Genomic DNA, 14,944 nt, shown 5'->3' with positions numbered 1-14,944 from the left:
ATCCCCTGTTATAGTCATGTGATCCTGCCATGTGTTCTGTGTTGGCATTGGTTCATTGTTCACAGGTGTCCCTTTTCTTGTCATTAGTCCTTGTGTATTTAAACCATAGACTGTAAAAAAAGATGGACGACGCCCCTTCGCTCTCTTCCATTGGTGAGAAGTGAAGCCGCCAGTGTCCCGATATGGCGCTGACATCTTGGGACCTGAGTCTGCGCAGTAGCGATCTCGGGACCTGAGTCTACGCAGTAGTGAACAGGAAGAAAAGCCATGAAATCAAGGCCCCGCCCACACTCTCGCAGAATCAATCGCAAGCACACGCTCCTGCACTTTTTTTGATAAATTATAGAAATTTAGATATTAAATTGAAAGCTCCAATCTCCTCAGTCCTCTGAAGATCCCGAAAAAAAGTTGCTCAGAGAACCTGTCAATCATGATATCACACCACCGCATCAAATAACTAACTAAAACAATGTCATGCCTTTGTTTTATGTTTGTTCATGTTTTTCTAAATAAACTGCACTTGGGTTCTCAGCAACTTGCCTCCAGTGGACTCAGTTACAATCAGGGCTGGAAATGGGGGGGGGACGCGGGGGGACGGAGTGTGGGGAGTGAATTTCGAGGGGGGACGGCGTTCCAGTTGAAAGAAAAAAAAGGTTATATAGGCTATTTTTTTTTTGTGGACATTGTAACGATTACTATATTTTATCTACAATATAATAGCTACATAAACGTAGCACAATATATGATAAAAACTTAGGGATAAAAAAAGGGATATTGATATTTATCAATGGCATTCTGTAAAATTGGCTGCGCTATGTCGTCTTTTGTTATTGGCCAATGCCTGCAGACTGCAGCCAATGGAAATGCTTCTCTATCAGTGCGCATCTTTCTTACTACTCACAGAACTTCAAAACAGACCGCTTGAGGTAAATAAATAATCTTGGATAATGAACTGTAATATTGTTCGAAAATCTGAATAGAAACCGTTACTTTAACAGATGTCATAACAGAAACTTTCGTAGCCTATGGGCATACGCGTAGGAGCCATTATACCATGTTTCAAAATCTAAGTTTTGCCCCCCCCCATTATTAATAATAATGTTATTTCAACATAATAGCTATCTCGTTATTTTGACATAATATGTGTGCGTGCAACAAGCAAGATGTGCATTTGTAAATCCAGTGACGCGTACATTGTTTTATTAATAAACTAGTGTTTTCTGACAGTGTCAGCGGCAAAGATAAAGTTGACGATCGCCATCTCCGTAGTGAACACGCCTATAGAGAGAAATGCACATAATGGATTACATAATCAGAGAGTAGCCTTTTTCTTTTTGTTTTGAATTATTTCGAAAGACATTTCAAGGTTTGTGTATTTGATGTATTTCTCATGTCTGTGAGGCATACACTGAGTTTCGTTAAGTTAGGATGAGATGCGCTCCAGTTCACGTGCAATGCAAGTGACCGCGCGGGCGCCTCCATGATTATATTGTCTGTTATATTTGCTTCTTTATTAAATCCAGGGAATTGGTTGATAAAAAAATTATTAAAATTAAGATACAATTAATACAAAACAAAATTAAATTTAAAGACAGGCTTTGTGCTTTCTGTTTGAGTTCTCTGTGAAAGTTTTAAAGCAGTCTTTTAGTGTCGCTTTCAGAGCGCTCACGTCTGTAACGGAGAACTGTCCAGTCCGTAAATTTTTTATTTTTTTTTTAAATAAATGTGTTACTGTTTTTTTTCAGTGTCGGCGTGGGTTATGCATATGCTAGCTGTTGCCACATCTCTGGAAGTGCTGATAAATTTATCCAGCGATCCCTGCAGTGACTTATGAATGTCTTCCTTCTTTTTAATTTTTTTCCTTTTCTCAGAACCTGATTCGTGCTTGCGAAATCGGTCGTGTTCTCTTGCAGCTGACATGTTGGCTTTCCCTCGCTTTAGCTGTCCACCTCGTCTTCAGTGAGGGCGCATTAATAACATAGCGACAATGAAAAACTATTAAAATAATATTAAAACTATTAAAAACTATATAAAACTAAAATATTTTTATTATTATATTTATGTGACCTTGACAAAGCCCTAGTGGCTCGAGGCCTTGTGTGGTTGCACAGTTCGCACAGTCTATGCGACAGCTCTGGGTCTGAAGTCGCTTCATTACTCATAGGTGTGGTTTGGGCGTAACGTGAAATAAACCAATCAGAGCATCATCTCACATTCCCTTTAAGAGCAGGCGCGCTTGTTCCATGGCGGATTGCTATTATAACGGCGGATTTGCCAGGAGCGGTTCACAGCCGAGGAGACCGACGTTCTCGTCAGGGCCGTAAAACACAGAGAAGTGACATTGGGGATGGAGAAACACACACAAATTAACTTCGGTTAAACAGGCGTATAAAAATGTGGGTAAATGTGTAAGCTAGATACTGTATATGCCTATTTTTTCACATCTTCATGGACACAACAATGATTTCCCTCGTGTGGTAATATTTTTTCCTTGAAATAATGTATGGTTTTCTGAAATTGAGAACTGCTGCGTCTGTGTGTAGATGAGAGAAGCAAAGTGTAAGTGCGTTGTGCACACGCTACACTGATTATGGCCAAGCATGCGCCCTTAAAATAGCATCTGAATAACATGCACAACGAGCCACTGACTTTAGACTCGGTTTTTCCTGGTCTGTGGCGGAATTGTTTTCTGAAACTGCAAAATAGCACCAGGGAACGTTTGCGCCGGAACACGCCTCCTCTTTGCGCTGAACCGCCCCCGGGAGCGCAAGTTCATTCCCTAATTTACCGACGTGCGTCTGTGGAAGGAAAAGTCCGCTCTGTGCAGGTGCAAAATAGGAATGACACATGCGTCGGTGTACAAAGTCAATTGTGCTAGGTGCAAGATAGGGCCCAGAGACTCACTTTGTATTTGAGGTAGGAGTAGGCTAATTCAGCCGTCATTTGGTTGTAGTTATATTAGATTGCTTCTCTCTGTTTTTATAATCTACTGTCACTGCATATACAACCAAACTAAGTAGTGCAGCCTGTTCCCAAAAGTCATTAGAAATGAGCATTTAAGTGCTTTATATAAAAAAAATTCGGGGAATTTCCCCCGAACCCCCCTAGCATCCCCCCCCCCCCCAGGTTCAAAATTGCTCCTACTCCCCTGCCTATGGGTAAGCTGTATTAACATAGCTGAAATGATCCGGTCTAAAATAATAAAAAAATGGCAATCTTAAAATTAACCGGTTGTTTTGTTCGAAAAGAGCTTTTCGGATTTCGAAATCGAATTTCCGAACTTCACTTTAAGAGAGAACAATGCATCATGTTTATTTATATTTTATTTTACGAAAAACACAACGTTTTGTTTTTATTATTTGCAATAACCGACCCCAGGGGGTTAAATGAAACATAATATAATTTAGTTATTATAGATTATAAAGGTTTTTAAACGTCTGAAAGGTCATCTAAAGCCAGATGACCTCTTTTTTTTTTTTTTTTTAATAGAGTCCGCCCAGTGAATTTTGCCCATTTCCACCACTGGTTACAATGATGAGTATGTTAGGGATTTGCTAAAAGACCTCAAACAAGCGGTGACAATTGTGATATATAAAACAGCTGAAAAGACACACCGCTCTTTATAACAGAAAGGTTAAGGGTGCTCCGGTAGATGTCAGAGATAGGGTCAGAGATTGTTCATCGTAACTTTATCATGCCTGTAAAATGTTCCGCCTCTTCCCGATGATGTTGCAGAGGGACCTTTGAGTGTGGAAGGGTGTGTTGGGAGTTAAGAAACCCAAAATCTAGAACAGTGATGTAGCTACTGTGGTTACAGTTCAATGTTTTTTTTTGGTTTTTGGTTTTTTTTTTTGGTTTTTTTTTTTTTTTATAAATATATATGTATAAATATACATTATGATTTCTGATGTTCTTTGTACCTGAGTGTTACCTATTAGTTGCGGGTGATGTACTGTATTATGCCATGATATTTTATTTTTGTTTATTTGCAAGTGGAGTTCAGAAGGGGAGAATGTAACAGAGTTAGGCTATATATATACAGTATATATATATAATGTGTGTGTCTCCACTTGCTAATAATGATCTATTAAATAACACTGAATGATGATTGGATAGAATAAGGGTTAACAAGGTTTCCTACTGGCTGGCTGGTTCTCTGTGCTGTGTGCACCCTCTGTCGCAACTATAAATAGTAATGGGAAGTTCGGATCATTTTACTGACTCGGATCTTTGAATCTCGTTCATCAAAATGAACAAATATTTTTTCGAGTCATTTCGTTCATTTCAGCAGAATGTATTTAAAATGTTACATGTCAATAGCCAAATTCCCCAAACACATCAAATGTTGATCGTATTTAGAATGAGAAAAATTCAGTGACAGCCCCAGGCTGAGCTATGCAGTCGGTACCGGATACAGAATTGATTAGATCATCTTTTGAGTCTTCGGGTTTGAGTCATTCGTTCTTCACATGACAGAAGAACAAAAGACTTAGAAGAATCAGACCCGAAGATTCAAGAGATGAAATAATCATTTCTCTTTCTGGTACCGACAGCATAGTTTCTATGGGACTGACGGGAAGAACGAAAGACTCGGACCCGAACCCGCAGACCCGAGAGGAGAACTAATCATTTCTCTTTCCGGGACTGACAGCATAGCCTCTGTCAAGTTGCTAACACGACACTGCTCTAAAAGGAAAACCCTTTTAACGCGCTCCGGCCGCCCATCCGCACAAAACATGGGACTGTGCCGTGGATTATCCCTTACATAATCTACACAGTCAGCAAAATATATAAAAAAGTTATTCTGCTTAATTTAATTTGTCTGTTGTACAATATAAAGGCTGTGAAGGTCAGTCATCACCTAGGCCTACTTGATGTTATTCAACTCATATCTCTTGCTGTGAAGATGCTGATTTAGCCTATACGTGTATATTGGGCCTCGACTGAAGTAGGAAGCCTTCTTTACATTAATAGTTAGCATCCAAATATTACATTGTAAACATGGAAACTTTGGACCGAATTAGAGACGTGCGAACTCAACGTCGGTACAGTTTCAGTTTCGATTAAAATAAAGTCGTTTAGGCTTGGTGTTTAAATTAGGCTAAATGTTGTTACTATGTAGCCTATATATTTTTATTATGCATGGCTACTTATTTTTCATCCTTGTTGTTTCCTGAATACCATTCATTTAATGATTTTTAAATGAATTAAAATTACGCATAGATTAATAGTGTTTATAATGTTATGCTGTATTTTATTTACCGGTCTTTTACACTATTTCTGAATAGGCTAATAATAAAATGCGTTTTTTTGTAATGATGTGACACGCAAATGTTTTTCTCTCAACATGACCTGGCGTGACTTACACTCAGGTAGGCTACAAGTGACTTATCAAATTAATATCATTTGATACTCGTAGGTAGCTTTGCACATCAAGATGTTGGGTCTGGGAACACACCATTGGCACGGCTCAATCCGAGGGGCGGGATAAACGGTTGTCTTTCAAATTCCCTCTGCACACAATAGGATAATTAATAGGAACAATTGGATATCGCTACAACCAACCAGGGCTGCGTTTCCCAAAAGCATCATAAGCCAAAGAAGATCGTAAAAACGATCGTACGACTGATCTTAATATTACGGTCTGTTTCCCAAATGCATCGTAATTTAAATAGCACGTGAAAATCATCGTAGATCTACGAGTGCTCTGGAGTAATCGTAAATCCCCAAGTGCATCGTAAGAAGAGTTATGAGGACTCCTGCAGGACAACCGGCAGATTTTTTCAAGTGCAATGTGATTATAAGGTTTCAATTGTACTTTAAGTTTATTGTATACTTTATTACTCGTTTTTTGTTTAAATGAATTTCTAAATTAAATAATTAAAAAGGGCAGAAAACAAAAACAAAAAAATAGAAAAAATGTAATCCAATAATTTTAATCTAAATTAAATGAATGAACAAAAAAATGTATAAAAGATGAAATATGCTTCAAAGACTGGGAAAAATAGGGATGAACTAAAAAAATCTGTCAGTGACTTGTACCATGTATTGGGCATTTCTTGGTTGGCCATCATGTGGTCCCATCATGCCATCTTTGACCTCCTCCTCCTCCTCCACCACCTCTTCATCTTATTCCTCCCTAAGTAAGGACACTCTCATATGTCCTGACAACAACTACAAGGATTCTCAACCTGCTGAGGTGTGTGGCTGCAGTCTGGACAACAGAAGATGGAGGCTGAGGCCTGGGAGGGTTGTTTGGAGGACTAGGAGATGTGCTGAGATGGCAGATGAAACTGATGAAGGACCTGACTCAGGCTCAGGTTGAGTTACCTCTACTCCTCCATGGATGTCAATACCACCACAAATGCCATCTGAAGCACTTGTGCCAAGTATTGACAAGGCCTTTTCTTCCTCTGCTGTGAGAAGGGGGGACTCATTGGGCCCACCACCTGTTTTATTAAATGTTGTCCTCTGCAGAGCCGTTTTCCTTTTAGCAAGGCTTGCCACTTCTTCCTGACCTCCTTCCCTGATCTTTTAATGCCCCTAGTTGCAGTCAGTTTTAGCAATATCCTCCTAGATTTTTTGTTTTAGTTTATTTGTTTGACTGCCCTTAAACCTGCTGAAAATAATATGTTTGTATAGCTCCACCTCATATAAAATGACATTAATCTCCTCTTTTAGAAAAATGTTGTTTTTTTGTTTTTTGGTTCAGCCATTTAGCTGGTGTCTCCACCCGATGGTTTGTGTTTTTTATAGATTTCAAAATACAAGCGTGTGCTACAATTACGAGCCATTCAATTGTAGTTATATATTAATAGTAGTTATCTGGGAGGTATGTGAAAAAAATAGTAGTTCTTGATTAGCTAATAGTGAATTACTACATTCATCTGAGCGCTATTACTTACTAATTTGTTAATCAGAGTTTCTTGTTAGTTAATAGTAGTTACTAGAATGTTAATAATTCGTTACTCATTTGTTCCTGTGTAATTATTCATTAATGAAGGAACAGTATTCTAAAGTGTTACCTCATTTTGTCATATTATAGCTCTATATTAAACTGAATGAAATCCAAACCTGTTTGTTTTGTTCTTACCAGAAGTCTCTATGAGGAGATTCACCACTAAAGCGATGATGATACTCGACAGCATTCCTGTGAAAATACAGACAGACTCAAATAAAACAAACTCTGCGGGATTTCTCCCTCAAACACGCGGATAATATGAGAGAGATATGATCAGACTGTCGTGTTCAGCGAGGAGACATTTACTCACCGGAGACAGAGACTCGTCCGTTAAATCACAGTAGTCTGGTTGGTTTAGATGAATATGAGCTGTTCAACACAATAATAGAGTCGAAATAAACCATAAAATAGACGAAAATCAGAATCTATGAAGCGTGCTCCTGATTTTCCTCCTGTTTTTCCCTCCTCTCTTTTACTTTCACTTTCTAAAAATATCGCGATCCCTCAAAACAGACGTCATCAGACAAACAGTAAACGCCCGTTTCACACATACTCCGTGTGCAGTGCGTATGCGGTGCAGGAGCAGCACGCGCAATAGTGCTTTCACATATGCTGCGTTTGCAGTGCGGAACTGATCCGCTGTTGTAGGCTATACCACAAATACATACTCACTATTTGTATTTCAAATACAGAAGTTAACAGCAACTTTTATTTAAAAAAAAAAAATTGTCAGCATTGCGATTCTCTTTGTACACATATACACTGTTTAATAGACGTATTCACGTTTAAACACAATTTAAACAACATATTATTAAATGCATTACTTCTATAATTATATATTAAGTTGCTCAAGCAAGTGGTAAAAATATTTTACCATGTAGGCTACTTATATTAAAATCGCATAGCCTACATTTTAAATTAAAACTTAAAATTGACAAAAACAGCAGACTCATACCCTTGCCTTTCTTTTGCATAATTTAAATCTTTATACAATAAATCTTGCATGTCACAAAGAACTTGTTTTTCCACCTCCACGAATGAGACGAGTGTTGTTCATTATGTTGTCTTGTTGAAGTAAATGGTATTTTCCCTTGATTTACCCCGGTCTTAACGTCTCAGCATTGCGATTCTCTTTGTACGCATATACACTCTTTAACAGACGTATGCACGTTTAAACACAATTTAAACAACGTCAGCCTATTATTCAATGCATTACTTCTACTTATATTAAGTTGCTCAAGCAAGTGGGCAAATATTTAACCATGTAGCCTACTTATATTAAATCGCAAACATTTTAAATTAAAACTTAAAATTGACAAAAACAGCCGACTCTCATGCCTTTTCTTTTTCATTTAAATTTTACAATAAATCTTGCATATCACAAATAACTTGTTTTTCCACCTCCACGAATGAGACAAGTGTTGTTCATTATGTCACCTTGTTGAGGTAAATTGTAGCTTTCCTTGCTTTACCCCGGTCTTAAAGTGAGAAAAAAAAAAAAGTATTTAAATACGTTTATGTTGAGATTACTACATTTTATTTAATTAATCGCATTTATGGTGAAATTGCTACATTTTCAGTTCAATCGGTGTTCATTTTGACCACGACACATGCGCTGTCACTTTAATTCAGCGCGTGCAGCACAGAGCCAAAAATAGACTCGGTGCGGAAACGATCTCTGCACTGCTGTATACGCACCGCACCTGGAACGGATCGACGGACTGCAACCGCGTGCAGTGTGAAAGCTCTAACCTGTTAACATGGGTACGGAAAAAAATACGCACCGCATACGCACTGCAAATCGAGTATGTGTACACATACTCCGTGTGCAGTGCATATGCGGTGCGTGTTGCAGTGCGTATGCAGTGCAGGAGTATCACGCGCTATAGAGCTTTCACATATGCTGCGTTTGCAGTGCGTAACTGATCCGCTGTTGTAGGCTATACCACAAATACATACTCACTATTTGTATTTCAAATACAGAAGTTAACAGCAACTTTTATTTAAAAAAAGTTTTTTGTCAGCATTGCGATTCTCTTTGTACACATATACACAGTTTAATACAGGGACGGACTGGGGCTAAAAAACAGCCCTGGACTTTCTCCCAAATAGGCCCATCATCCGGCCATTCGCCTCTAGCCGTGTGCGACAGACACTAGCCAGGATGTCCTGATACTATGCCACAATACTGTAGCCAATCAGACAAGGTATTCACAGCAAGTAACATCTCAGAACCAATGATGATAATTGGGGTTGTGTTTATTAATGAAGCCTCAGCCTTCAAATAAAAACAAAAAATGTACAATGCCATAAAATACAAATAATGAAATGTCACTGCAGGCAGAAACCCCAAATTACACAAACTTGTAATTATAAAACATATAGTTACTATATACCAGGGGTCTCCAACCTTTTTGTGTGCGAGGGCTACCTCAAGGGATAAAATAATCTAGAAGTAATTTTTATTTGTTATACTCCAATATTTATTATACATAACATGGTGAAGCTTTTTTACTTTTCACCATCATATGCGAAATAATAAAATATCTTGCTATTCTGGTTCAGACTTACAAGCGTTTAAAAAAAAAATCCTGAAAAATTATGGAAATTTATTGATTTTTTTGTTGATTTTCTAAAAACCTACGTGTTATCAAAAACAGTAGCCAAAACATTTAGTATAAATATAAATGAAAAAAAATAAAATAAAAATAAACTGCCATAACTTCTAAACAAAAACATTACTGCATTACATTTAATACATTTATACATGACTATATTAATATAACAGCATTTTTAATATGAAAAGCCTACAGGCACATTTCTGCCCAAAAAGTTTGTTTTACTAAAGTTAATTCATAAGTTTTGGTGTGAAATGTCTTCTAGCTGGTTTGTTCTCGGAACAATGTTTCGCCTGTTTTTTTTTTGCGTCAATATGTTGAGAATGTCAGTGCTGTTTCATCTGGCTTTTTACAAGCTTAAATCACATAGTCATCTGTGGGTTTATAATAGAGATAGATAATTCTGCGCTGAATTGAAATGCTTCTCAGTGGATCGCGCAGCTCTGTGTAATAATGTTCGCGTGATCGAGATCAGCGTAACGTGCTTTGGCCGCGATCGCTGTTTTTTGGGCAGAGCTGATAATGCTCTGCGCTGCTCAGATCAAACAAGTTTTGTTCCGCTTTTTAAGCGTTTGCCATTTGATGTTTCTCATACGCAACGCAAATGACAGCGTACAATCAAAGAGAGTTGGGTAATTTTGTAGAGGCAAAAGTTCAAATTGAAACGTTTTGTTGAAAAGGTCGCAAAATTATACCATTTATTCGAAGTCTGGAACCCCGACGACAAGATGGGACTATTTATAGAATGTGTTTAGCGGGCAACTCACAGGCACCAGGTTGGAGACCACTGCTATTCAAATATAATGTAAGCACATTTAAAAGTGCAGCCTTATACAACTAACTTTCTGTCAGTGGCTATAGGCCGACTCTTCTTCCTCAGTTGTTGTTTTTTTTACACGTAGCATAAGTGATCGTATTAGTGCCCCTGCTGTTGGCTGTTCATATTGCTTTATTAGACTTTTTTTTTTTTTTTGTGCCGACGGCCCTCGGTTGGACGGCCGTTCTGGACTTTTCCAGAACGCACAGATTGTCAATCCGTCCCTGGTTTAATAGACGTATTCACGTTTAAACACAATTTAAACAACATATTATTAAATGCATTACTTCTATATAATTATATATTAAGTTGCTCAAGCAAGTGGTAAAAATATTTTACCATGTAGGCTACTTGTATTAAAATCGCATAGCCTACATTTTAAATTAAAACTTAAAATTGACAAAAACAGCAGACTCATACCCTTGCCTTTCTTTTGCATAATTTAAATCTTAATACAATAAATCTTGCATGTCACAAAGAACTTGTTTTTCCACCTCCACGAATGAGACGAGTGTTGTTCATTATGTTGTCTTGTTGAAGTAAATGGTATTTTCCCTTGATTTACCCCGGTCTTAACGTCTCAGCATTGCGATTCTCTTTGTACGCATATACACTCTTTAACAGACGTACGCACGTTTAAACACAATTTAAACAACGTCAGCCTATTCAATGCATTAGGCTACTTCTACTTATATTAAGTTGCTCAAGCAAGTGGGCAAATATTTAATCATGTAGCCTACTTATATTAAATCGCAAACATTTTAAATTAAAACTTAAAATTGACAAAAACAGCCGACTCTCATGCCTTTTCTTTTTCATTTAAATTTTACAATCTGTGTTCATTTTGACCACGAAACGTGCGCTGTCACTTTAATTCAGCGCGTGCAGCACAGCAAAAATAGACTCGGTGCGGAAACGATCTCTGCACTGCTGTATACGCACCGCAACTGGAACGGATCGACGGACTGCAACCGCGTGCAGTGTGAAAGCTCTAACCTGTTAACATGGGTACGGAAAAAAATACGCACCGCATACGCACTGCAAATCGAGTATGTGTGAAACGGGCGTTACGCTTCATATTAATTCTCACAGATGTTTTTTGTGTAATAATCTCTGCGGTGTGAGCATGCATATGAGTGTGTTTTCTGTTTTTATGAGGCGATTGAATAGCTAATGGAAAATCCACACAGATCTCAAGGATTTTTCCCTCATGGATCTAAATGTTGCAGGCTAGGAAAAGCCTGCGGTGTACGATATTGTAGATCAATATGGATCGATGATCAGGGGTGCGTTTCCCGAAAGCATCGTTAGCCAACTATGGTCGCAAGTTCATCGCAATGTCCATTGAACTCTATTGGTAACGACGGAACTTGCGACCATAGTTGGCTAACGATGCTTTCGGGAAACGCACCCCAGGACGACAGAGACGACCTTAACATTTTTAATAAATGAACACTTAGCTGTGCTTTAGCATGTGCAGCATGATGATACATCATATAAATATTTTGTAAGTGAAAATAAATTTAGGCTTGTTTATAAACAGTAGAAAACTGTAACTCAGCTCCTTTTTGGATGAGGAGGAGAGAAGCTTCATGTTCTTCTGCTCAAGGAAGATGAATGTGATGCATGAACATCATAGAGAAATCCGGGGTTGCATTCTGTTTGACCCCGTTTAAGTGAACAATCTGAGATTTATTGTTGTTTAATAAGAAGTGGTTCTAGCTGTTAGTCCTTGTTCACATTAAGGGGTGGGGTTTTAGCGGGGTCAGGGGGATAGAGAGTTGGGAGCTAGAAGTGTGAGTTCAGAGTGAGTTCAAGAGCAAGAGCAGTGAGCTATATTGATTTCTTCCTGTTATGTACGGCGTGGGTTATGGCCATAACAGTAACCCTGCAGTTCTTAAAAAAAAGGTCTCAGGAGGAGAAAGAAGCCGCCTGGTTACTCCTAGTAACTCCTACATTTGGTGTCAGAAGTGACAGTCTTCAATGCACAATCTGAGCATTCGCCGCCGAGATGGACTACAGGGCACAGCTGAAAGTAAAACAAGAGATGCAGGAGACAATAAGGGGGAAAAAAGGGGGAAATTGTGGACACACGGCCCGGCGGTAGATCCGCGCTGGGTTTGGAGCGATTTGGCCAAGATGAGAGAGACTATCATGTAACAAGCTACTGAAACTGGCTTCGCGCTTCGTCCTGCGCAGTGAGTTTGTACATTCATTTTATATCGTACATTCATTTATTTTAATATTCATTACATTGACTTTAAATGTTAGGCTACTGAACAACTGAGAGCTGCTTAAAATTTAGAAAAATGGTAGGCTATAAGAGTTGGCACTTCTACAAAGGTCGTATGAAATATTGTATTTTGTTGGCGTTAGTTTCTTGACCAATGAGCGACTGTAATTCTTCACTTGATCTTCACTGATTTTAAAGGTGGAGTATGTGGGACTGACAGCTAGTGGCTGAAATGGGTACTGCAGTCCAAATTCAAAATATTGGAGAGAGTTGATGAGTTGATTTCGCGTTTTAATATGCTCCCGTTCATAGAGATTTTTAGATGGGTGTGGAGGCTTTTTAGGTCGGGTAGAATCTGCGATCTCTGACCCAGTTTGTTCACTGGCTTCCATGGTTGTGTTTTCAACTGGCAACCTGTGGTGGCAATAATACTATTGGGTAAACTGGCAACACGCGATATCGCACAGACCAAAACAGAACACACATTTCAAAGTAAAACAAATGGCTGTAGCAAATGTTTTTCAGAGAAACTACTATATGACCATGTTTCCTTAATATCAGCAAACATATTATGGTATTTTTGTGCTTTAGTACAGTCAAAAACTTACATAGAGCACCTCTAAACATTGTGCGCCAAAGGTTTGTTCATAAGTTCTTTGCTCATATAATTGTTATTTAACTGGCAGAGATGTTTAATTAGAGGTAAGCGATCTTCTTGTTATATTATTGTGGTCAAGGCGACTAGCAACGAGTTTAGTTTAGTTTCACATTAACCTAAATTACCTTCCATGTGTAATATGTAGCCCAGTGCCATAATATCCAACAAACAGAGGTGGAAAAAGTACACAACTTCCTTACTTGAGTGAAAGTACAGACACTACTGGTCAAATATTACTCCGTTACAAGTAAAAGTTGTAAAGACTGATTTTTACTTTAGTAAAAGTGCAGAAGTACTCGCTTTTAAAAGTACTTACTGTAGGTATCAAAAGTAAAAAGTAAGTGTCAATGCATTGTTTTATTATTGTTGCATTGTTGTGTGTAATACTTACAGTACCTTATGCCTCTGAATCTATGGCTGCCCTCATATCAATATCATATGTATTTCTAGAACACAGTTTCAGTGGGATTGAATAAGTCACTCAATAACGTCCACAATGGTTTCGGACACCCAAATGGCTGTTCCCTCAAATAGTGTCATTTAAAGTTTTTTGGCTTTTAGTATGAATATGTTAGCCTTACTGTTATAGTGTGCTCCAAAACAATGACAAAATTTGCATTTAGAAGACCAAACCCAACGTTGAAATTGAAAATCAGATTGATGTCAGAATCCAACGTCAGATTGACGTTAATCTGCAATGTTGGACAGACGTTGTTTTGTGTTTGAAAATGAAAATCGTGTTGACGTCAGAAACCAACATCAGTCGAGTTCAAATCCAAAATCATCCCCTGACTGACGTTACTACTTTCTACTCAAGGACCCTGACAGAAATGTGGTGGACTGGAGTAAAAAGTACGATATTTGTGTTTCAAATGTAGTGAATTTAAAGTAAAATGTTTCCAGAAAAAAAATATACTCAAGTAAAGTACAGATACTTAAAAAGTGCACTTAAGTACAGTACTCAAGGAAATGTACTTAGTTACTGTCCACCTCTGCCAATAAAAGGTGTTCACATATACGAATTACTCTGTAAATATATATTTGTTGATATACCGGTCTATGTAGAATATTTAATCCATAAAACTGAATTAAATCCAAACTTGTTCTTACCAGAAGTCTCTATGAGGAACATCTCCAGTAAAGCGATGATAATAATCAACATCATCCCTGTGAAAACACAGACAGACTCAAATAAAACAAACTCTGCGGGATTTCTCCAGAAACACATGAATGATACGAGAGATATAATCAATCAGACTGTCGTGTTCAACGAGGAAACAGAAACTCACCGGAGACAAAGACTCGTCCGTTAATATAGTTATTTTTGATATAAAATCAATAAAAACAGACGAAAATCAACGTGAAACAAGCATGCTCCTGTTCTTCCTCCTGTTTTATTTTCACTTTAACATCAGTTTAATGACCCTCGTTAAACAAAAATAAAACACAGGCGTCATAAAATGTGAACATACAGTATAAGCACATAAGTTCACAGATGTCATTGAACATATTGTTGGTATATTTTGTGTACAAAGTTGTATATCATTAATGTCATTTCTGTACGGTTTGCAAGCATTAAAAAAAACATACATAAGTTCACAATCACACATTTTTCGTTGGAGTCACTTCAGAAAAAAATATATCGACATGAATTCCT

General features: G+C 37.9%; 2 protein-coding genes across 2 annotated transcripts in view; both read right to left on the bottom strand.

The window, feature by feature from the left end:
* The window catches only part of LOC307155304 (butyrophilin subfamily 1 member A1-like), a 68,638-nt gene extending 61,229 nt beyond the window's left edge, over positions 1-7,409 (bottom strand). The window contains exon 1 of the mRNA XM_079865891.1: positions 7,272-7,409. The gene's annotated coding sequence lies outside the window, so the exon portion shown is untranslated. The remainder of the gene's footprint in view (positions 1-7,271) is intronic.
* Positions 1-14,592, bottom strand: part of LOC307155305 (butyrophilin subfamily 2 member A2-like) — a 37,561-nt gene extending 22,969 nt beyond the window's left edge. Inside the window, exons 1-2 of the mRNA XM_079865892.1 lie at positions 14,577-14,592; positions 7,094-7,150 (exon numbers count right to left, since the gene is read on the bottom strand). Coding sequence (XP_079722018.1) covers positions 7,094-7,148 — 55 coding nt within the window. The 5' untranslated portion in view covers positions 7,149-7,150; positions 14,577-14,592. The remainder of the gene's footprint in view (positions 1-7,093; positions 7,151-14,576) is intronic.
* Positions 14,593-14,944: the final 352 nt, after the last annotated feature.

The sequence above is a fragment of the Squalius cephalus genome (genome assembly GCF_949319135.1).
Source record: "Squalius cephalus genome assembly, chromosome: 3".
Lineage (NCBI taxonomy): Eukaryota > Metazoa > Chordata > Actinopteri > Cypriniformes > Leuciscidae > Squalius > Squalius cephalus.
The sequence above is the reverse complement of the archived record's forward strand: the minus strand, read 5'-3'. Positions and strand labels throughout refer to the sequence as shown.